General features: G+C 47.5%; 1 protein-coding gene across 1 annotated transcript in view; it reads left to right on the top strand.

Moving 5' to 3' along the window:
• Positions 1 to 24,145, top strand: part of LOC101943449 (complement receptor type 1-like) — a 431,031-nt gene that overhangs the window by 397,290 nt on the left and 9,596 nt on the right. The window contains exons 39-44 of the mRNA XM_065594544.1: positions 14,905 to 14,967; positions 17,240 to 17,308; positions 18,185 to 18,226; positions 19,036 to 19,104; positions 22,000 to 22,068; positions 23,372 to 23,440. Of these exons, the coding sequence (XP_065450616.1) occupies positions 14,905 to 14,967; positions 17,240 to 17,308; positions 18,185 to 18,226; positions 19,036 to 19,104; positions 22,000 to 22,068; positions 23,372 to 23,440 (381 nt within the window). The remainder of the gene's footprint in view (positions 1 to 14,904; positions 14,968 to 17,239; positions 17,309 to 18,184; positions 18,227 to 19,035; positions 19,105 to 21,999; positions 22,069 to 23,371; positions 23,441 to 24,145) is intronic.

Raw genomic sequence — 24,145 nt, 5'->3', positions numbered from 1 at the left:
AACCCCCAAATAAATCTGGTGAGTGTAAGGGGGAGAAATATCCAGTCTAGCTCTGAACACAGGATTCATGGTGGTCAAAAGAAGCTTTGTTTAAGGGACGAATCTCTCCGGCTTGAGTTGGCCACTAGCTGGCGCACTTGGAGTGTGGGTGGGAGCTTGAGAGTTGCTGAGGCTGGAGCTCGTCATGCAGTGGGGACTCAGCTACTCGGTGCTGCTAATCCAATCACTCTCTCCACCTCCACAGTTATTGTGCAGCGTGGTTGGTCTTGCTCGGCTAATTCCTGTTTAGATAACTTCACCTAGCACAGCCGTGAAGATGCATTTAATTTAAAGCCCGGGCTGTGGGAACCTTTTCTGTTCTCATAGGCTGCTGGAAAACCTGCATGTTATATTTTTGGGGGCAGCAGATTTAGGAAGAAATCACTCGAGACTAGAGAGCAGCAAGCTTACAAAGCAACCATTTATTTACAGACACTGAGCTGACCTAACTAGCCCAAACTGGCTGAGCTATCCCCTAATAATCTAACTCAGTTGCCATAGGAACAAAAACCACGACAACCAAATAAACAACATATTCTTCCCCCCTTAATAAGAACATTCCCTAAATAAAACAAACACTAGACTAGAGAAGGAGGGTAGACTGTCACCATTCCCAGCTAAACCCTGGGGATTATTTTGCCCCATAACCGTGGGTTCGCCCTAGCTAAAGATCCAGCCATTGAGGAGTTTTTTTGTCTCTAGATGGATTATGGTGAACTTCTGGTGCTGTTGCACCCAAAAGTACCTTGCGCGCAGGCCTGACAATGGGTTCACAGCGCGAACGGGTGAGGAGGTGATATCAGCTCGTGCCGGGCAAAGGGGTATCTCAGCCGCCGGCAGTAATGGAGGAGAACAGTTAGGAACAGGTGATTTTTGATTTGGTGTCTTGCCAGAAGAGGTGAAGTCAGACAACTTAACTGAAGAGGTGTTCTGAGGACTGGCATGACCTGGCGACAGCTGATTTACATGTTGCCGCCAGGTGAGATTTTTTGCAGTCCGGACTGTGTAGGAAACAGGTCCTGTTTGAGTGAAGATTGTGGCAGGGACCCATTTAGCTCCAGAAGTATAATTTCGAGCCAAAACTGGCTGTCCCGAGCTAAAGGTTAGGTTTTTTGCTTTGGGTGCCCATCTGATGACTTGATATTATTGCTGACATTGCACAATTTGTCAAGGTTCAGAAGGGTTTAGCAGATTAAAGCAAGTGCGCAGCTGTCGTCCCATCATTAGAAAGGCTGGGGATGCCTTGGTCGTAGCATGAGGTGTGTTTCTGTAGGAAAGTAAGAAGGTATCCAGATGCTTTTGAATGGAGTGTTGTCCCCTTGCCGATTTTAAAGCTTGTTTCATTGTTTGCACAAATTTTTTAGCTAATCCATTGGTGGATGGATGATATGGTGCTGAAGTGATGTGTGTATTCCATTTGCCTTTATAAAATTTTGAAACTCCTGAGAGACAAACTGCGGTCCATTCTCGCTCACAAGTTGTTCTGGCAGACCGAAACGACTAAAGAGTTCCCATAGTTTTTGGATAGTACACTTTACAGTAGTGGACTGCATTATAGAGACTTCTGGCCATTTAGAATGGGCATCTACCACCACCAAGAACATGCTTCTTTTAAGGGGGGCAGCGAAGTCAACGTGAATACATTGCCATGGGTTTTCAGGCCAGTCCCATGGGTGTAGGGGTGCCACTGGGGTGCATTTCTCACACCCTGACATGACATACAAGCTTTTGCCTTCTCTTCAATAGCACTGTCCAATCCAGGCCACCAAAAATAGCTTCGTGCAATTTCCTTCATGCGCACTATTCCACAGTTACCAGAATTTAGCTGTTTTAACATCTGTGATTTCAGTAGTGGTGGGATAATGACACATCTCCCCCACAACAAGCAACCAGATTGGATTGATAACTCCGTCCTCCTGGACATGTAGGTAACAAGGTTGGGTGAGACCGAAGAGGTTCGTCGAGATGTTCCATGCATCACCAGGTCCATAACTTGGGACAATACTGGGTCAACGCGAGTTGCCTTTTTTATTTGAGTAGCAGTGATGGATGTGTTGTCTACCTGTTCAAAATAGAAGATTTTCTTTTGGGCACTATCTTGATGTTTGACCAGCAAAGGCACCCTTGAGAGGCCATCTGCATTGCCGTGCAGAGTGGATTTTCGATATTTGATTTTATGTGTGTGCGCTTGTTGTACTTAAAGTACTGCACAGGATCTTTTCAGGGGGAATAAGACAAAACGCCACATTTATTAGTAATACATGTATTCATTAACACTGTATTATATGCATATAATATATTACACTTACACTCACACACACACACAAACACACTCCATCTTGTTGTTACCAATTAGTTGCTCCCCTTAACTTCACTGGCCAGGTGAGTTAGATGAGGGAGGGGGTGGAGCCGGGCTTCTGCCGATCCGGATCGATGCTCCCATGTTGACAAGACGAGACCCGGGGTCTTCTGCAAGACACCTCACTTTTATAGCAGCTTTCTTCTCATGCAAATCTATACCAGATTCAAACTCTGTGTCTGTGTCCATTGGTCCTTTGTGCTGCTTTCTTTTGAGTGTTGTTCCAATGCTGCAAAGAGGGTGTTTTCAAAAGAAGGTGCTTGCTTCTAACCCCCGAGGCCGTCAGTATGTCTGCTTGTCTTTAATGAGCCCACTTGACACGTTTTATTGTCCTTGGGTCTGGCTCCCAGCCCCTCTCCAACAGTTGAGGCTGTCTGGAGGTGCTGCCTTCCATGCCTTGCTCATCCACACCTCATTCATTCAACAAGGCAATTGAGTAAGAGTGGAGGCGGGGGGGAGAGCTCTTGTTCTACTGCTAGCAAAAAGAAATTTTTCTTCTATCTTATTCTATCCTTAGGGGCTATAATATTATACCAAGGGCAATGCAAAGTTTCTAAATGAGGCTTTGATACAAAGTTCCATGAAAACAGAGGTCACACGTGGGTAGACCCACCACAAGGTTATATGAAGAGGCACAATGTAGAGTCATGTGAAAATTATCAGAGATTGATCTACACGCTGAAAGTAACAGTGCCCAACATTGCATACGACTAGCAGCTAATGGGGGAATGCCTGTGTAGGGTCCAAAAATTGACGTCAGAGGTCGATGGTCTGTGAGAAGAGTAAACTTCCGCCCAAACAGGTACTGATGAAACTTTTGAATTCCAAAAACGATTTCCAATGCCTCACGTTCGATTTGGGCATAGTTAGTTTCTGCTTTGCTTAGAGTGCGTGCCAACAAGCAGTTGTTTGTTTGTTTGTTTGTTTGTTTGTTTGTGTTTGTTTACCTTGACTTTTACTTCCTTCTGTTGCTGGGGCAGCACAGGTATCCCACCCTCGTCGCCACTTTGTTATATCCTTGCGGGTAGCAGGTTTAGGAAGAAATCACTTGAGACTAGAGAGCAGCAAGCTTACAAAGCAACCATTTATTTACAGATACTGAGCTGACCTAACCAGCCAAAACTGGCTGGGCCATCCCCTAATAATCTAACTCAGTTTCCATAGGAACAAAAACCACGACAACCAAATACACAACAATGAGGAACCCCCCAGAACGGGGCTCACCTGGCCTGTGGCAGGTCCCTGTAGCATCTAAGGCATGTCAGGATCCTTTTCAACGAAGCCAGCTGTGTGAAATTAGTTAAAATAAATCTCTCTCCTATTAAATGAGAGTCTGTTCTTATGTTTTTCTGATAGGTCTGTGTGGGGCCCCGCCAACGTTCAGTCGTGCCGTCCACCATGATACTAGTCGCACAGAGGGCTTCCCTGTCGGCACAGAAGTGACATACAGGTGCCGTGACGGCTTTTTTAAAATCCCTGGACAGTCAGACACACTCGTTTGCCTTTCAAACTCTGAGTGGTCAACCATTGGAGAGTTTTGTGGTTGTAAGTATTTTATTTTCTCTGGAACAAATTTGCTCAGGCCACCCTTCGCTGATGGAAATGTCAGACTTTCCCCCACTGAATAGGTCTACTCAAAATTAGCTTTAATAACTAGTTTCAAGTTCCTTGCTGGATCAGTGACAATATCCAATTAACCTGCTTATTCAAGAATCTTGTTGCAAAGCAATCTGGGAACATCCATCAGTGAGACGACTTGTGTTTGATTCAGGAATGTTCGGTTTAGACCGACAGGAATGGGAAGTAAATTTATATTTGAGTTTTGACTGCACAGAAATAGGTTGGGATGCTCAGACAGTTTTCCTGCATCACTAGGTAAATATGAAATAAAGCTCTTTCAGAAATGATTTACCTGCATAGTACCACTTATATTCCAATATTGCATAAAGGTCCCAATTGGGTATCATGGGCCCCTTGTGCTGTGCTCTGTACATATGTAATAAAGAGACAGTTTGTCCCTGTAGTGAAGTGAGACTCATCGGCGCGGCGCCTCCTGCTGGTGCTCCTGGGAATTAGCTCGACTTCAGCCCGGAGCGCCCTCTGCAAGTCGCAACAGAGGGTCCTGTGGCACCTTTGAGACTAACAGAAGTACTGGGAGCATAAGCTTTCGTGGGTAAGAACCTCACTTCTTCAGATGCATCTGAAGAAGTGAGGTTCTTACCCACGAAAGCTTATGCTCCCAGTACTTCTGTTAGTCTCAAAGGTGCCACAGGACCCTCTGTTGCTTTTTACAGATTCAGACTAACACGGCTACCCCTCTGATACTCTGCAAGTCGGTGGCTCACCTGCATCAGGCCCCATGTCCCGCCTGGACCCTGGTGCCCTTTACCTCGGGGTTCTTCCCCTGCAGTACCCCCGCTCTGGGTCTCCCCTCCCAGCGGAACCCCGAGCCCCCTATCCCCACCTTGCCTCAGTGGCAACTGCCAGTCATCACTTAGCCCCTGCTCACTGCAGTCTCTAAACCACTCATTACTGGCAAAGGGGGTTTGGACCAGCTGCCTCTGCCTAACCCCAGTACCTCTCTTTAGGCCTTGTATAAGGCCTGCAGCCTGGGGGTTTACCAGACTGGAGCGCCCCATCTCCCTTGCCCTGCTCCAGTTCAAATACCCTTTTCTCCCAGGCAGCCAGGCCCTTCTCTCTCCACACCTAGAGAGAGACTCAGGGGTGAAAGTAACTTAAAGGACTTACTCGTATGCTGGAGTCCTGAGCGGGAGCATGGAAGAGGTGGGGCCTTTAAATCACCCCCAGAGCTACCAGCTACAGAGCTCTGGGACTAAGGGGCGATTTAAAGGGCCCGGGGCTTTGGCCGCCGCTACCACAGCGGAGCTCCAGGCCCTTTAAATCGCCAGCAGAGCCCTACCACCGCTACCCGGGGGCTCCTGAGCCCCGGGATAGCAGCAGCGGGGCTCTGGAGGCGATTTAAAGGGCCCGGGGCTCCTGCTGCTGCAGGGAGCCCTGGGCCCATTAAAGCACCAGCCTGGGGAAACTGGTCTGGTCCGGTCCGGTCCGGCACAGCGTACCAGCTCACTTTCACCTCTGCAGAGACTGACTCAGCCCCTGGCTCACAGCCCTTAGCTAGAGCCAGCTGTGGCCTAATTGGGGCGTGGCCCCAGCTGTCCTTGCTTCCCCATCAGCCCAGCCTTTTCTCTCAGGAGCAGGGTAACTGCCCCGTTACCCACACCCTCCTCAAAATCCCACGCCTGGGGGAAGGGGGGTCCTCTAGCCTGTGCAGCCCAGAGATGTCCCGCCAGCTGCACTCACCTCTCCTCACTGTCCTTCAGTTTTAAGGCTGGGTCTTCCTTCCCCTTTTCGGCTTTTTGTAGCTCCACCTCCGCTGTCCGGCGGGCCTCTTCTGCTGCCATCAGTCGCATACCTAGGCTAACATCCCCCAGGCCCTCTAACTTCAGGGTCTGGGTTCCCGCTGTAGCCTGCTCTCTGTCAGTCTGGGCCCCCGCTTCCTGCTGGACCCACTCTGTCGCAGTACCTTTCTCGGATACATTCCGTTGGGTCTGGCCCCCTGGTAGGTCTACTGCTCCCACTGCAGTGTTGACCCTGCCGGCCTTCACACACACACCCCCACCAGGGTCCTTGGGTATCCCGCCCTGCACCCCTCGTCCCTTGAAGGGGCAGTGTCTCCTAATATGGCCCCTCTCCTGGCAGAAGAAGCAAGCTCCTTGCCTCCTCCCGGCCTTGGGCCTTTTCCAGTCCTTCCCGGGCCTAGCTCTCTCTGGGCTGCCTGGGCCGTGTTCCTTGGTTCTGGGCAATCCCTCCACAGGTGCCCTCACTGCCCAGAGGCCCAACATGTTGATCCCCTCTTGGGTTTCTTCACCCAACAGTGTTTCTCAGGGTCTTGTCCCTTCCCCTATTCTGGGTACGTCTCCCTGCCCCCAACCCAGTAGGGATAGTCCCATCTCAAATGTCCCTGACACCCACAGGCATAACAAGTCCAGCACTTAGCCCCAGGCCTCCTGGCCTTGGTGCTCGACTTTGTCACGCTCTCAGCGGCTCCTCAGAAACTCCCTCTGGAGGAGTTTTACCAGGGCTCGCTGCTCCCTTTCCAGCTGCACCAACTGTTTGTGGCAGGCCCACTGCCCCTCCCATAGTCCCTCTTGGGTCTCCCGGATCCCTTGCAAGTCATCCTCACGCTTCCTCCAGGGCGCTGACGCCGGGGCCCAACCAAGGATGGCATCTGGGGCCTCCGCCAAGAAAACCCCAGTGAAGCCAGGATCCATCGTCCACTTTTCTCCAGATCTCCAGGCAACAGTCCCAACATGTCCTGCTCTAATGCTCATATGCTGTTCTGTAGCTGTACTGTAATAGCTGCTGCTGCCTCTAAATCATAAATGTTTGGGCAGGGTACCTGTTACCTGTTTGGTACCCTTCACTTATGTTACAGAGTTGTGCACACTTAGTGTTTCTGTTTTTTTTTTTTTAATATATATATGTGTGTGTGTATTTATATATACATAGAAAGTTAAAAGTACCATTTTTGTGCCTATTTTTTTTTCCTTGCTAGCTAGCTGTGGTGCCACACCAAGGTTAAAATCTGCTGCCTTAAGTGAGGAAGATAAGAAGAAGAATTTCCATGCTAATGGGGCCACTGTGAGTTATGTCTGTCGTCCAGGATATGAGAGCACCGAACTGAAACCTGTCATTACTTGTCTTGAGAATTCAACGTGGTCAGAAGCCCCTGAGTTCTGTAGAGGTGGGTGTCTTTTTTGTCACTTTTCTCTCTCCATTGAGCGAGTGGCCCTCTGTGAGCAGATAGGAGTGTTTTGTGTTAAGCAGCTGGTTCACATTTCAGTACTGGCTTGTCAATGTTAGTTTGAAAAACCTTTTTGTCAGGTTTTGATGTAAAATTTCAATTAAGCTTTAAATGGAGAGAGAAATCAATGTGAGTACTATTGAACGTTAGACAGCGCTTGCAGTAGTTAAGCTTTTCATTGTGTTCGTTGTGCTTCCCAGCAGCAATAGGAAATCACAAATAATGAAGTAAAAGTTAATATCATGCTGTGGTAAATATCCATTTAAAAATGGTGAGCACAGTATCCCTGGAAACTACATGTGAAGGAGAATAATAGTACACCTCTACCTTGATATAATGCTGTCCTCGGGAGCCAAAAAATCTTAACGCATTATGGGTGAAACTGCGTTATATCAAACTTCCTTTTATCCACCGGAGTGCGCAGTCCCGCCCCCCCCCCCAGAGCACTGCTTTACCGCGTTATATCAGAATTCATGTTATATCGGGTCTCGTTATATCGGGGTAGAGGTGTATTATTTTTGTTGTTAAAATTCACACATTTAAAAATTCTAGCCTCAGAGAGCGCTCATTCAGCATACAGTTCAACCAAACTGACTCACCGTATTAAAACATAAATGCAATATTTAATAACTATATGCATGGCAGAGTTGTTCAAATACCCCAAAATACATAACAAAATTTAAATGATGAATGGCCTGCATTGTGAATAATGCCATAAGTTTTGGCAAAGCTACCCATATTGAGTCTGTATCTCTTGTATTCCATTTAAAAACCTACATCAATACAGGGTGAGAGGAAGGAGCCAACTGAGTGATCACCCTTAACCACAGCTCCTTGCATGTCTGTCTTATATTCTGTTTGACAAACATAGGCTATATCTTATGTGACAGACCCAGACCAGTGGGGTACAGGAGTCTGGTAGAGGGCAAATATACTGGTCACTGGATGAGTAGTTTTCTGTTCCCTGAGTGACCAGAGAAGGGGCTGCACTAGAGTAATCAGGAACCTGCTAGAATCAGTTAAGGCAGGCAGGCTAATTAGGACACCTGGAGCCAATTAAGAAGAAGCTGCTAGAATCAATTAAGGCAGGCTAATCAGGGCACCGGGGTTTTAAAAGGAGCTCACTTCAGTTTGTAGTGCGAGAGTGTGAGGAGCTGGGAGCAAGAGGCGCAAGGAGCATTAAGTTGGTGGAGTGCGTCCTCACTACCGTGGCTAGCATCGACTTACGGAGCGGTGCACTGTGGGTAGCTATCCCACAGTTCCTGCAGTCTCCACCGCCCATTGGAATTGTGGGTTAAGCTCCCAATGCCTGATGGGGCAAAAAACATTGTCAAGGGTCATTTTGGGTACATGTCGTCAGTCTCCCCTCCCTCTGTGAAACCAACGGCAGACAATCGTTTCGCGCCTTTTTTCCGCGTAGACGCCATGCCATGGCAAGCGTGCAGCTCGCTCAGCTCAGCTCACCGACACCGCCACTGTTGTGTCTTGGGTGCTGCTGGCAGCAGACTGTGCAGTAGGTCTTCAAACCATCGTCATACACCGCTTCCGCTGCAACTCTGCTCTCCTGCTTTCCTGGTGCCATGAATCCACCTCTCAGGTCCTCTCGTCGTTTGGTATAAATATCTATTCTCATGTCATCCGTTGTCATCCACTGCTTCCGCTGAAGCTCTGCTTTCCTGCTCTCCTGCAGATGCCATACCACGGCTAGCATGGAGCCCACTCAGCTAGCATGGAGCCTGCTCAGCTCACCGCTGCTGTTGTGAGCATTGTAAACACCTCTCGCATTATCCTGCAGTATGTGCAGAACCCGCAAAAGCAGGCGAGGAGGCAACAACAGCGTGATCACGATAGTGATGAGGACATGGACACAGACTTCTCTCAAAGCACAGGCCCTGGAAATTTGGACATCATGGTGGTAATGGGGCAGGTTCATGCCGTGGAACATCGATTCTGGGCCCGGGAAACAAGCACAGACTGGTGGGACCGCATAGTGTTGCAGGTCTGGTATGATTCCCAGTGGCAGTGAAACTTTTGCATGTGTAAGGGCACTTTCATGGAAGTTTGTGACTTGAGTTTCCCTGCCCTGAAACAGCAGAATACCAAGGTGAGAGCAGCCCTCACAGTTGAGAAGCAAGTGGCGATAGTCCTCTGGAAGCGTGCAACGCCAGACAGCTACCGGTCAGTCGGTAATCAATTTGGAGTGGGTAAATCTACTGTGGGGGCTGCTGTGATCCAAGTAGCCAATGCAATCACTGAGATGCTGCTATCAAGGGTAGTGACTCTGGGAAATGTGCAGGTCATAATGGATGGCTTTGCTGCAATGGGATTCACTAACTGTGGTGGGGTGATAGACGGAACGCATATCCCTATCTTGGGACTGGACCACCTTTGCAGCCAGTACGTAAACCGCAAGGGGCACTTTTCAATGGTGCTGCAAGCACTGGAGGATCACAAGGGACATTTCACCAACATCAGCGTGGGATGGTCGGGAAAGGTGCATGACGCTCGCATCTTGAGGAACTCTGGTCTGTTTGAACAGCTGTATGAAGGAACTTACTTCCCAGACCAGAAAATTACCGTTGGGGGTATTGAAATGTCTATAGTTATCCTTGGGGACCCAGCCTACCCCTTAATGCCATGGCTCATGAAGCCATACACCGGCACCCTGGACAGTAGTAAGGAGCAGTTCAACTATAGGCGTAGCAAGTGCAGAATGGTGGTAGAATGTGCATTTGGATGTTTAAAAGCTCGCTGGCGCAGTTTACCTCAGCTAAACCAATATTCTCATCGTTATTGCTGCTTGCTGTGTGCTCCACAATATCTGTGAGAGTAGGGGGGAGATATTTATGGTGGGGTGGGAGGTTGAGGCAAATCGTCTGGCTGTCGATTACGCGCAGCCAGACACCAGGGCGATTAGAAGAGCACAGCAGGGTGCCCTGCGCATCAGAGAAGCTTTGAAAACCAGTTTCATGAGTGGCCAGGCTACGGTGTGACAGTTCTCTTTGTTTCTCCTTGATGAAAACCCACCCCCTTGGTTGACTGTACTTCCCTGTAAACCAACCGCCCTCCCCCCTTTGATCACTGCTTTCAGAGACAATAAAGTCATTATTGTTCCAAAATCATGCATTCTTTATTAATTCATCACACAAATGGAGTACAGAAATCAATTTCAAGAGACCTTTAAGTCGACAAAACAGGCTTGGTCAAGTGGTCTGGTGCAGGGTTAAATCGACCTAACGCTGCTAAATTTGACCTAAACTCGTAGTGTAGACCAGGGCTTAGACTCAAGTAGTCTGGCATGCCTGATTAGGAAAATACTTCATGTATATAACAGGCCATATATTTTGATGTGCAAAAATCCTTATCCACATCAAGGACAGAGATGTTTTCCCAATATACTCATTAGTGCTGTTTGTAGCTTTCTCTGTGGTCCCTGAATGCAGCATGTCTCTTCTGTTTGGCATGTGGACATGGTGAATGGCTGATGGTGTGTTCTGTCTGGTAATAAGTGCCTGGCACCAGAGGAAGCATCACAAATAACTCCCTGTACCAGGTAGGAGGAGTCTTTGCCATTGAAGTTGACAAAGTGATAGAATTCAACACTTAATATGGACAATAAGAATATCCACAGTTAAGTAGGAAAAACCCCCAGAGAGGAGAGTGAACTAACTGCACTGCTAGTCTGCCATTGCCATAGTCCAGGGGTGGCCAAACTTACTGACCCTTCGAGCCGCATACAACAATCTTCAGAAGTTCAAGAGCCGGAACAGGAGGCACCTGCTGGTGCTCGGGGCTTCAGCCCCACTCCTGCTGAAGCCCTGAAACCTGCCTCCCTGCTGGGCAGAAACCCCCAGCACACCACCCTGCTCCAAGGCAGAGGTCCCACGCTGCCCCCCCCCACCCCAAGTCTGGTAGGAGGGTTCTGTGAGCTGCACTTTCACTGTGTAAAAGCCACATGCGGCTTGTGAGCCACAGTTTGGCCACCCCGGCTATAGTCTCTTCGAAGTCTGTTAGAGTTTGTTGCATCAACATAACACGCTAACACTGATCTTGTTCTGTGCTAGGGAAATCGTGTGGTGTTCCAAAAGGACCAGAGCATGGCAGAGCTGTTGATACAACAAATTACCTGTATGGTGCAAGAGTAAACATCATTTGTGATGAAGGGTGAGTGTTGGGCAACCGGTGCTGATTAAGTCACAGAGCTTAGTTTGGTGAACAGTGGAAAATTAATAATAGAAATTTCGATCTAATTTAAAAGATTAAGTTGGGAGAAAGCTGGTGCAGCTACGGTATCATGGGGTGCGCTTCAATTTCATCAAGCTGCTGTTGGAAAAAACTACCATAATATGTGATTGGGTTCTGGTTTCATTGGATAGTGCAGGTACTTTCAGGACATCAGAGTAATTGAACAGGGAAGCACATGCCATGAGCATGGATGTCTTTGTTTTAATTGATATATCATTTTGTTTTTCACTGTGTCACCCATTTAGGTTGTTTGTGCAGGCAACAAGGGTTAAATTCCCTGTGCTGGGATCAGGATGATTGGGAGCGGCTGGTTATAGAATAAATTGCCTAGGGAATTTGTGGAGATTTTTAACAGCAGGTTAGACAAACACCTCTCACGGATGGTCTACATAATAGTTAGTCCTGCCTGAGTGCAGGGGACTGGACTAGAAAACCTCTCGAAGTTCTTTCCAGTCCTATGATTCTCTGTCTTCAAACCCCACAGGGATTAGGAGACAAAGAGAATGTCTTTTCCTGTAGCTGAGCCATCAGGGATAGATAATAAGAAAATATCATATTGCCTCTATATAAATTCATGTCATGCCCACACCTTGAATACTGCATGCAGATGTGGTCGCCCCATCTCTAAAAAGATATATTAGAATTGGAAAAGGTTCAGAAAAGGGCAACAAAAAATGATTAGGGGTATAGAACGGCTTCCATATGAGGAGTATTTTTTCATACAACACACTGTCAACCTCTGGAACTCCTTGCCAGAGGGTGTTGTGAAGGCCAATACTATAACGGAGTTCAAAAGGGAGCTAGATAGATTCATGGAAGATAGGTCCATCAATGGCTATTAGTGAGGATGGGCAGGAATGGTGTCCCTAGGCTCTGTTTGCCAGAAGCTGGGATTGGGTGACAGGGCATGGATCACTTGATGATAACCTGTCTGTTCATTCCCTTTGGAGAACCTGCCATTGGTCTCTGTCAGAGGACAGGATCCTGGGCTCAGTGGACCTTTGGTCTGACCCAGTATGGCCGTTCTTACGTTCTTCTCAGGTGATGTAATAAAAACTAGCTGTTATCAGATATCAAATCCCCATTTCACAGATGGGGAAACTGAAGCACAGAGGGGAAGTGACTTCCCAAGGTCACCCACAGGCCAGAGGCAGAAATGAGAATGGAATCCAAGTTTCCTGAGTCCCAATCCAGTGGTTTTTCCTCTAGGCAATACTGCAGCTGAGTTGCACCCACAAGAATGTCCAAGCTGTTGTTTCAGAGACGTAGCTGTGTTAGCTTGTATCAGAAAAAACAACAAAGAGTCCGTGTAGCACCTTAGAGACTAACACATTTATTGTGGCATAAGCTTTCGTAGGCTAATAATGATGAAGTGGGGTTTAGCCCATGAAAGCTTATGCTGAAATAAATGTGTTAGTCTTTAAGGTGCCACAAGGGCTCCTTGTTGTCCAAGCTATTGTTGTGATACTTAACATTTTCCTATGCAGAAGAGTACAGAAGCTGCACACCTTGGAATTGTGTCCGCCAACAAAAGCTTTGGGTTTAAATGGGCTGATTAGGTTTGGACATTGAGATGTTCAGGTTTTGAAAGAGTGGCAGCAGTGGGACAGCCCTTGGGCAGCTGTCTTCTCTCCCGGTTGTTGCTGTCAGCACAAGTGGCCTTTGGGTGTAATGTTCTAAGTTGGAAGAAAAGTGGTAGCCACCTGGCCACACATGATGTTCATGTCTATCCTTGGTGGCCCCTGTCCTTTCAGCAGACCGGTTAAAGAACCTGCAGAGACCAGCTTTACTAGGTGCACCTTTCATCTGTTTCTCTAAACCTCCTTGACAAATAAATAAGGCCATGACCTTTAGCCTGTAGTGTTAAAGGAAGTAGCGGAGGCTAAGTGACTGCATTGCCACTATGCAGAACTCCCTGTGCAAGAATTAGCTAGAGGTCTAGCTAAGTGGGTCTTGGATGTGGACTGTTGCCAACTCTTTGGTAGAAGAGCAAAATTAAAATAGGAAGAGGAATGATGGCACTAAGCAGGCTGAGCTACTAACTTCCAGAGTGACAGAGACACCCCTTTTAGTAAGTTGCTCCCCATTTCTCTGGGACAGTAATCCAAGGTGTAGAATGCCAGCAGCACACATCCCGAGCACCGTTCTGCAGATTGGAATGAGGGAGATGTGGCGCAGTCTCCATTCTGCAAAGCCAAACGTCTTTCACATGCGAACACTCTGAGAAGATTAACGGTCTGGAAAATTACTAATTTCCTTAGTATTTTTCAAATAATGGAACTTCTTTAGGGACTTCTTCCACCTTCTGGGGATGTAAGAAATCAGCATTAAAAATGTGGATAAGAGAGACTTACTTGTTTCCCTTTGCTAAGGTTCAACAAAGATATTGCCCAGAAATTCCCAAGCATCTAGCTAGTATAGATTTTAAGGGGAAGGATTTCACCTGCTAACATGGTCTCTGCAATCTTATACCCACCTATTTGCTTGTTCTACATTGGCTTTAACCGCTCAGCATTCCTTGGTCCTAGGATTCATGTTGGTACTTACAGCAGGAATGACCCTACAGGGTCACTTACTGGCAGAAAGAACCCCTTTTCCCAAGTTCTGGACTATTACAGGAGCAACTGGAGAGTTAGGTAAGAAACTTTTTCTCTTTACTTTAGGTTCAGATTACGTGGGAGGCCTTTCATCCAATGTACGCTGAAGGGGGATCAAGTTGAATGGAGTCAACTTCCAACTTGTGAAGGTCAGGCTATTTTTATGGCTTTAAGAAGAACGCCTGATTGGAGCTGTTGCAGAGTAACTGTTACAGACCTTTCATGTGTGTTTTATATTCACTCAATTTAGATTGTCAGTCATATAGATATTTTTGAATTCTATATGCACGAATAGCCTTATTGGACATGCTGCGTAACCAAGTATTTAGATTTGGCAAATTCTTTCATTTAGGCTAAGTGGATGAGACTTAGATCTGCCATATTAGAGATCTGGGTTCTCTTCCTAGCTTGTGTAACTTTCATTCAGGGAGGATGGATTGCTCAGCGATAACTTGGGTTTTGAAGGGCACAGGATTGTTAATACCAGTCAGTAGAAATAATGAGAGTTGAACTCATCATCTCCTGATTCCCAACACGGTGCACCTTCTCCTAGGCCAAAGGATATGTTGATGTGAGGGATGGAGATGCACAGTTCTGAGTTGCACATGGCAACACCTTGCAGAGAATGCTCAGTGAAAACAGCATGTTCAGGGGTTTTAGAAGTCCCTGTAGGAAGTTTTGATGAGTAAAACTGAAGGGAAATGACAGATTTTGGCAGTTTGTAACTCATGGTGACAGCAAGAGACACCACATTGAGCCTTTCACATCTGAGTGACCAGCTGGTGATGGGAGACTGATATAATGTTCATAACTGCTTTTTCCTCTTCTTTTAGCCTTAGTCATAATTACCCAGGACAAACCCAAGACTGTCGCTCCTAAAGGAGTAGAAGTAGCTGGTAGAAGTAAGTGGCCCCCTCGAAGATTGAGGCTCAAACCACTGAGCTATCTCCCCTGCCCCCAGGTTCCACAGTTAGGTTGCTGTTGGAAATGTAATCCTTAAAAAATTGCTCTCGCTTCACATACACACACAGAGGAAAAATTAAGATCTCATGGGTGAATAGGTTCAGATCTAAGGGCAAATAGGTTCAGTAATTCCAGGAGCCATTGAAAGGCCACTTCAGAGCACTCTTTACCCTCGCTGTTACTGTTATATAATCTTTCATACAGTTACCCTAAAAATCTTAGTCTGAGCATTGCTTTTACATGGGTCTGATTTCTAAATGCAAAACTCATTGACATCAGTGACTGTGGTTCTGTTCAATCTGTGGCAAGGAGTTACCCATTTAATGTCTAATCAGCAGCTATGGAAGATACTAAATGACTTTACTCTAGTAAGGACAGCAAAAGTGTGTCTCTTGAAACAATCTGATTTTTCAAATACTGATGGATAATTTTGAAATACTGATTTTTCGAAATCTGCGGCTGGCCCGTGCCAGCTGATCCGTACTCACGGGGCTCAGGCTAAGGGATGGTTTAATTGTTTTGCAGCTGTTTGGGCTCTGGTTTGAGCCGGGGTTGTATGACCTTGCGCAAGCTCGAATATCTGCATCACCGTTAAACAGTCCCTTAACCCGAGAGACCAAGCATGGGCCAGCTGCAGGTGTATAATTGCGATGTAGACGTACCCTAACACTAACCTATGATGACGTGCTAAGGTGGATATTATGATACCCCGTCTACAGTACCCATGTGTAACGATTCTGTGCTTACTCAATGTTTTGGCAAACACGTGGTTGGCCAGTGCAGGCTTGGAAAATGAGAGCCTAGATGCATGTGTAAGAGAATAGTTAACACACAGTTAATTTATTCATAAGATTTTCCTGCCCTAAGAAACCCGCTGTGATTCTGTCTTAAATTTCAGTGGCACAAACTCTATTTCGTAGGTGTATATTTTCCTGGGACAAAGACAGTCTCCAAATCCATACAGTTATCCCAAGGAGGAGAATTGAGTAGATAATTTACAGCTGAGAGAATTAGCTCTTGAAATGACGATAGGGGTAATGCACCTAATGCGCGTGGATCTTCTGCTTTGTGCAGACTTGACCGTATACCCAAAAGAGGGAAATATTAGAGAAAATCAAGTGGGTAAAACACCAGGAGGGGTTGACTCGAGCAGTTATTGAGCCTGACAGTGCTTTCACTGTCAAGCTTGGGGGGGTTTCTTCAAATATTTTGGGGAGACAATGTTAGCATTTGTGGATTCGATTCTTTAAAATTCAATATGTTTTGTCCTGTGCTTGGCAAGATAATTTTCACTCCAATCTGTTTGTGAGCGTTGATGTCTTTATGTGTCTGGAATCGCTGCCAGCTTTTTGGTATTTAAAATAGTCAGTTGTGTTTAGAGCACCTCAAACATTTTATAAAACTTTCTTTTCTGTACAGATTCCGCACTGAGGGCATGGAGTGTGGGGGGGCCTGGATATGTGTGGGGGTGCCAGAGTCAGGATCTTGGGCGGTGGGGTGAAGGAGTCAAGCAGAGGGCTGGATGTGTGTGAGGGGTGTACAGGGCTCAGGGCAGGAGCCTGGGGGGGGGTGCGGGATGCAGGGCTCAGGGCACGGGCCTGGGGTGTGTGCGGGGGTGCATGGCTCAGGGCAGAGTGTGTGTGAGGGGGGGTCGTGGGGTGCTCGTGCAGGGGGCTGGAGGGGTTAAGCCCCTATTCCACCACCCCCCCTTCCCCAAGGCCCTGACCCCACTTCTTCTCTGCCTGTGCCAGGGGCAGCGAGCACTGTGACTCCACTCCTCCCCGACCCCCTCCCTCGCAAGGGCCATCAGCTGATTGGCCGGCAGGGAGGGACGGAGAGGAGGAGGGGCAGGAACCCAGCACACTGTGGGAAGAGGCAGGGGAGCCGGCAGGACCAAGCTTCTGCCCCTTGCCCCCTGCCCGGACGTGAGGGGGAGAAGAGCGGGCTGGGACAGGCAGGATTTTTAATGGCACGGCAGGCAGGAGCATGCCATTAAAAATCGGCTTGAATGCCATCTTTGGCAGGGGTAGCCCAGCTGATAGTACAGGGGCTCTCGCTGTGACAACGTGTAATTGGGATAAGTCTGTCTTCTCACTAAAGATGAAGATTCCTAAACATTAGTTTGGCAAGCTCCTGGCTCTGAGTGGCCAGCTGGTGATGGGAGACTGATGTAATGTTCATAACTGCTATTTCCTCTTCTTTTTGCCTTAGTCATAATTACCCAGGACAAACCCACAACTGTCCCTCTCAAAGGAGCAGAGGTAGCTGGTACTTCCTCAGGTAAATTGGAAGAACTTGGATTTGCTAAAAGTCTAGAGTTTTGGGTTCAAATTTCCACTTGAATAAAAATGAAATGTACAGTGTGAAAGTCATTTAATTTCTATAATTCCGCTATTCACAGATGCAAATATGATGATGCTCACTTAGTGCTTGCCTACAAACTTGACAGAGAGCTCGTTGTTCATTTGCACACTCCATGCTCTCCTGGTTTTCGTACCTCTCTCATTGTTCCTGCACCATTTCTTTTGGTTATCAAAGCCTTTTGGTGGGTCCTTCTCCCGCTTCCACTTTCCAAAGGATTCCCACAGCACTCTGACCTTGGCCCATTCCTCTGATTCCTCTCAATAGGAGAGTGACGTGGCCAATACTGTGGGTAAGGAATATTATTGTCTTATTATAATTGGCTTATTATTATTAATATCCATATGGTTATCCCAAGGAAAAGAATTGAGGAGTAGATAATTTACAGCTGAGAGAATTAGCTCTTGGAATGACGATAGGGGTAATGCACCTAATGCGTGTGGATCTTCTGCTTTGTGCAGACTTGAAGGTATACCCCACAGAGGGAAATATTAGAGAAAATCAAGTGGGTAAAACACTGGGAGGGGGTTGACCCTAGCAGTTATTCAGCCTGACAGTGCTTTCAGTCATGCGTGCGGGCTTTTCTTCAAATGTCTTGGGGAGCAGTTGTGGATTCGATTCTTTAAAATTCAATATGTTTTGTCCTGTGCTTGGCAATATAATTTTCACTCCAGTCTGTTTGTGGGTGTTGATGTCTTTATGTGTCTGGAATCTCTGCCGGCTTTTTGGTATTTAAAATAGTCAGTTGTGTTTAGAGCACCTCAAACATTTTATAAAACTTTCTTTTCTGTACAGATTCCGCACTGAACACAATTGGCAACTCTACTGAGTTGGAAGGTGAGGTACTGAGGGGAGAGAGAAAACACTTGAGCTGTTAGACTGGGTAGTGCAATGCGTGTGGTGAGCAGGGAAGCCTGGCTGTAGGGAGCTTCAGAACTGGAGCTGGCCACATCCTTTTGTTTGTTTTTCAAATCTATCACACTAAGGAACCCCTGAATGTAGCTGATCCATGTGGCTGAATTATGTGCATGACATTGGAATCATGTTGAATTTCTGCCAAAAATAAAGAAATTAAATAAAAAATCCCTTCTAGTCAGTAACTTAGGGAGACCGTAACTATAATTTTTTTCTAAATCAGCTAGATTTCTTTGTGTGGGTTTTTTTGTTTTGTTTTGTTTTCCTAACTCTTTTTTCTCTATTAGCCAGTTTCCTGCCTGGTTTTTAAAATATTTTTCGTTGAGCTTTATTTATACAACAACAACAAAAAAGAACCCAAATTGTATGTTCCTGCCAAAACTGAAGCCATCAGTAAACCTGAGTCCTGCACCTACAGTTATGATGAACAATATGGTTACAAGTGAATATGTACACTCCATTTATCATACTAGGAGTTCTAGGACCTGCGAGGTGGGAGGGTCGCAGGCCCGAGCCCGAATATCTGCATCACCGTTAAACGGCCCCTTAGTCCGAGAAACCAAGCATGGGCCAGCTGCAGGTGTAGAATTGCAATGTAGACATACCCTAACACTAACCTATGACAACATGCTAGGGTGAATATTATGATACCCCATCTAGACAGACCCCAGCTGGTGATGGGAGACTGATATAATGTTCATAATTGCTTTTTCCTCTTCTTTTTGCTTTAGACATAATTACCCAGGACAAACCCACAACTGTCCCTCCTAAAGGAACAGAAGTAGCTGGTACTTCCTCAGGTAAATTGGAAAAACTTGGATTTGCTAAAAGTCTAGAGTTTTGGGTTCAAATTTCCACTTGAATAAAAATGAAATGTACAGTTTGAAAGTCATTTAATGTCTACAATTCTGCTATTCATAGATGCAAATATGATGATGCTCACTTAGAGAGCTCGTTGTTCATTTGCACACTCCATGCTCTCCTGGTTTCCCTACCTCTCTCATTGTTCCTGCACCATTTCTTTTGGTTATCAAAGCCTTTTGGTGGGTCCTTCTCCCCCTTCCACTTTCCAAAGGATTCCCACAGTGCTCTGACCTTGGCCCATTCCTCTGATTCCTCTCAAAAGGAGAGTGATGTGGCCAATAACGTGGGCTTTATGTAACTTCTGGCCTTTTTAAAAAGAAAAAAGAAGTCTATGTGAAACTAATGTCCCATCCCCCACCTCCATGTGTCACTGAAGTTTGACACTTGGGCCTAAGGTACTGTAGCATAGAGCTCTATCAAGTTAAAGAAGTAATTATAATAGGTGGCAGCAGGAGTAGATTGTTATATGGACCAACCACTAGAGGAGGATGCCCAACACACTAAAACATTGGATTATATATGCTTGAATAACCTCATTGTACAAACCGCGTAGCCAAGTATTTAGATTTGGCAAATTCTTTTGGTTAGGTCAAGTGGATGAGACTTGGTTCTGCAATATTAGAGATCTGGGTGCTCTTCCTAGCTTGTGTGACTTTCATTCAGAGAGGATGGATTGTTCAGTGATAACTAGGGTTTTGAAGGGCACAGGGGTGTTAACATTAGTCAGTAGAAATAATGAGAGGTTAACTCATCATCTCCTGGTTCCCAACATGGTGCTCCTTCTCCTAGGCCAGGGATCGGCAACCTTTCAGAAGCGGTGTGCCGAGTCTTCATTTATTCACTTTAATTTAAGGTTTCACGTGCCAGTAATACATTTTAATGTTTTTTAGAAGGTCTCTCTCTCTCTCTGTAAGTGTATATATTATATAACTAAACTATTGTTGTATTGTAAAATAAACAAGGTTTTCAAAATGTTTAAGAAGCTTCATTTAAAATTAAATTAAAATGTTGAACTTACGCCACCAGCCCGCTCAAGCCGCTGCTGGTCTGGGGTTCTGTTCACCTAGGCCGGCAGCGGGCTGAGCGGTGCCTGTGGCCGTGACCCCGGCTGGCAAGGGTCCAGCAGCCAGATCCCCAGACCGGCAGAGGGCTGTGCAGGGCCAGTGGCCGGGACCCCAGACCGGCAGTGGGCTGAGTGGCTCAGCCTGCTGCCGCTCAGGGGTTCCATCCGCCGACTCCTGCCAGCCAGGATCCCGGCTGCGGGACCCACTCAACCCGCTGCTGGTCTGGGGTCTCAGCTCTGCCCACATACAGTAGGTACCTACCTTCTCCCTGGTTCTGGCCCATTCTCTTCCTCTCTCTCTACACTGAGCTGAGGGTGGGAGTGCACTGAGCACAGGGCTGGGGGTGAAGGGTCTGGCAAGGAGCTAGAATGGCTCAGGGTTGGGGCAGGAGGTTTGGGTGTGGAGCGCTTACCTGGGCAACTCCCATTTGGTGCGAGGGGTGCAGGTGGGAATGTGGGGGGGGTGTGCAGGAGCTCCCGTTTGGTGCTCAGGGTGGGGGCGGCGATGTGGGGGGTTCAAGAGTTGAGGATGTGGGTGGTGCATGGGGTGTGTGAAGGCTGGGTATGTGGGGGTGCAAGAGTCAGGGCATGGAGTGTGGGGGGGCCTGGATATGTTTGGGGGTGTCAGAGTCAGGATCTTGGGTGGGGGGGGGTGAAGGAGTCAAGCAGAGGGCTGGATGTGTGTGAGGGGTGTACAGGGCTCAGGGCAGGAGCCTGGGGTGTGTGTGCGGGATGCAGGGCTCAGGGCACGGGCCTGGGGTGTGTGCGGGGGTGCAGGGCTCAGGGCAGAGGGATGGGTGTGTGTGAGGGGGGGTCGTGGCGTGCTCACGCAGGGGGCTGGAGGGGATAAGCCCCTATTCCACCCCCCCCCTTCCCCAAGGCCCTGCCCCCACTTCTTCTCTGCCTGCTCCAGGGGCAGCAAGCACTGTGACTCCACTCCTCCCCGACCCCCTCCCTCGCAAGGGCCATCAGCTGATTGGCCGGCAGGGAGGGACGGAGAGGAGGAGGGGCAGGAACCCAGCACACTGTGGGAAGAGGCAGGGGAGCCAGCAGGACCAAGCTTCTGCCCCTTGCCCCCTGCCCGGACGTGAGGGGGAGAAGAGCGGGCCGGGACAGGCAGGATTTTTAATGGCACGGCAGGCAGCAGCATGCCATTAAAAATCGGCTTGAATGCCATCTTTGGCACGCGTGCCATAGGTTGCCGACCCCTGTCCTAGGCCAAAGCATATTTTGATGTGAGGGATGGAGATGCACACTTCTGAGTTGCACACGGCAACACCTTGCAGAGAATGCTCAGTGAGAACAGCATGTTCAGGGGTTTTAGAAGTCCCTGTAGGAAGTTTTGATGAGTAAAACTGAAGGGAAAGTACAGATTTTGGCAGTTTGTAACTAATGGTGGCAGCAAGAGATACCACATTGAGCCTTTCACATCCCTGCTGCAAAGCACGGAACTGTTAGAGCTCTTAAAAAAAAGAGAGAGAGAGAGAATTTTTATAAAGGGAAGTGGTAGGCAGCTCAATGTAGGGGTTGCTATGGGCTTCCCCTAGAATATCTGAATGGGATCCCAGCAGCAGTCTGCAGGGGTAGCCCAGCTGATAGTACAGGGGCTCTCGCTGTGACAACGTGTAATTGGGATAAGTCTGTCTTCTCACTAAAGATGAAGATTCCTAAACATTAGTTTGGCAAGCTCCTGGCTCTGAGTGGCCAGCTGGTGATGGGAGACTGATGTAATGTTCATAACTGCTATTTCCTCTTCTTTTTGCCTTAGTCATAATTACCCAGGACAAACCCACAACTGTCCCTCTCAAAGGAACAGAAGTAGCTGGTACTTCCTCAGGTAAATTGGAAGAACTTGGATTTGCTAAAAGTCTAGAGTTTTGGGTTCAAATTTCCACTTGAATAAAAATGAAATGTACAGTGTGAAAGTCATTTAATTTCTATAATTCCGCTATTCACAGATGCAAATATGATGATGCTCGCTTAGTGCTTGCCTACAAACTTGACAGAGAGCTCGTTGTTCATTTGCACACAGTGCTCTGACCTTGGTCCATTCCTCTGATTCCTCTCAATAGGAGAGTGACGAGAAACCAAGCATGGGCCAGCTGCAGGCTTAGAATTGCAATGTGGACGTACCCTAACACTAACCTATGACAACATGCGAGGGTGAATATTATGATACTCCATCTAGACAGCCCACGTGTAATGATTCTGTGTTTACTCAGTATAATATGGCCCTTGGCTACAGGGCAGTAGGGCCTACCAGCTAGAGTGCATAAAGCGAACCTTGGTGGAGGGTAGCGTGGCCTAGCGGCCAGAGTCTTTATCGTTGGGATGTCACAGCCCTGGTAGCAATACGCTGAGTTTCCCCAGGGGGGGAAGGTACCACTCTGTCACCCTCCCGGTGACACTTCCTACCCGGCTCTCCGTTGGGGTCTCCCAGGAGTCGTCGGGTCCTCGGTACTCTGCGGATCCGGTCGTCTCCCGGGTCTCCTCCAATCGCCGGGGTGCAGGCGGGCCGTGGACGGCGTCGCTTCCCGGTGCAGTCAGCGGCTGTGGCTGGCCCTCCGCAGGAGCTCCCCCCAGCAGGTCCTTCTCCTACAGACTACAGCCCAGAATGAGCTGGTCTCCCTCCCTTTATACTCCTGTAGCACCTGGAGCATGCCCAGTCTTCCCAGGGAGGCGGAACTTCCGCTGCCCATCCCTGGGGCTTAACTTGGTCCGGGATAAGGCGGGGTGGTCTGACCCCGCCACACTTCGGTTTTGAAGGGCACAGGATTGTTAACACCAGTCAGTAGAAATAATGAGTATTGAACTCATCATCTCCTGGTTCCCAACACGGTGCACCTTCTCCTAGGCCAAAGGGTATGTTGATGTGAGGAATGGAGATGCATAATTCTGAGTTGCACATGGCAACACCTTGCAGAGAATGCTCAGTGAGAACAGCATGTTCAGGGGTTTTAGAAGTCCCTGTAGGAAGTTTTGATGAGTAAAACTGAAGGGAAATGACAGATTTTGGCAGTTTGTAACTCATGGTGGCAGCAAGAGACACCACATTGAGCCTTTCACATCTGAGTGGCCAGCTGGTGATGGGAGACTGATGTAATGTTCATAACTGCTTTTTCCTCTTCTTTTTGCCTTAGACATAATTACCCAGGACAAACCCACAACTGTCCCCCCCAAAGGAGGAGAAGTAGCTGGTACTTCCTCAGGTAAATTGGAAGAACTTGGATTTGCTTAAAGTCTAGAGTTTTGGGTTCAAATTTCCACTTGAATAAAAATGAAATGTACAGTGTGAAAGTCATTTAATTTCTATAATTCTGCTATTCACGCTGCTATTATTGCTTGCCTACAAACTTGACAGAGAGCTCGTTGTTCATTTGCACACTCCATGCTCTCCTGGTTTTCCTACCTCTCTCATTGTTCCTGGACCATTTCTTTTGGTTATCAAAGCCTTTTGGTTGGTCCTTCTCCCGCTTCCACTTTCCAAAGGATTCCCACAGTGCTCTGACCTTGACCCTTTCCTCTGATTCCTTTCAAAAGGAGAGTGATGTGGCCAATACTGTGGGTAAGGAATATTATTGTCCGTGCTGATTGATGGCAGCTCTGATGAGAGCGATGGGGGCAAGGACCTCCTTTTTGTTGTGTGGTTCTACAGCGCTTAGCACAGTGGGGCCCTGAATCATGACTTGAGCCCTCACGCGCTATTGCAGCACAACTAATAACAACACTAGTGGCTGCAGTAGGGGCTGGTGTGTGAAAATCTTCTATCACTCTATGGCATCCAAGCTCTGATCATTTCAGTGGCACAAACTCTCTTACTTTGGTGTAGATTTAACTGGGACAAAGACAGTTAGTCCCCAAATCCATACGGTTATCCCAAGGATGAGAATTCAGGAGTAGATAATTTACAGCTG

Source organism: Chrysemys picta, chromosome 4, assembly GCF_011386835.1.
Source record: "Chrysemys picta bellii isolate R12L10 chromosome 4, ASM1138683v2, whole genome shotgun sequence".
NCBI classification, from domain to species: domain Eukaryota; kingdom Metazoa; phylum Chordata; order Testudines; family Emydidae; genus Chrysemys; species Chrysemys picta.
The sequence above is the reverse complement of the archived record's forward strand: the minus strand, read 5'-3'. Positions and strand labels throughout refer to the sequence as shown.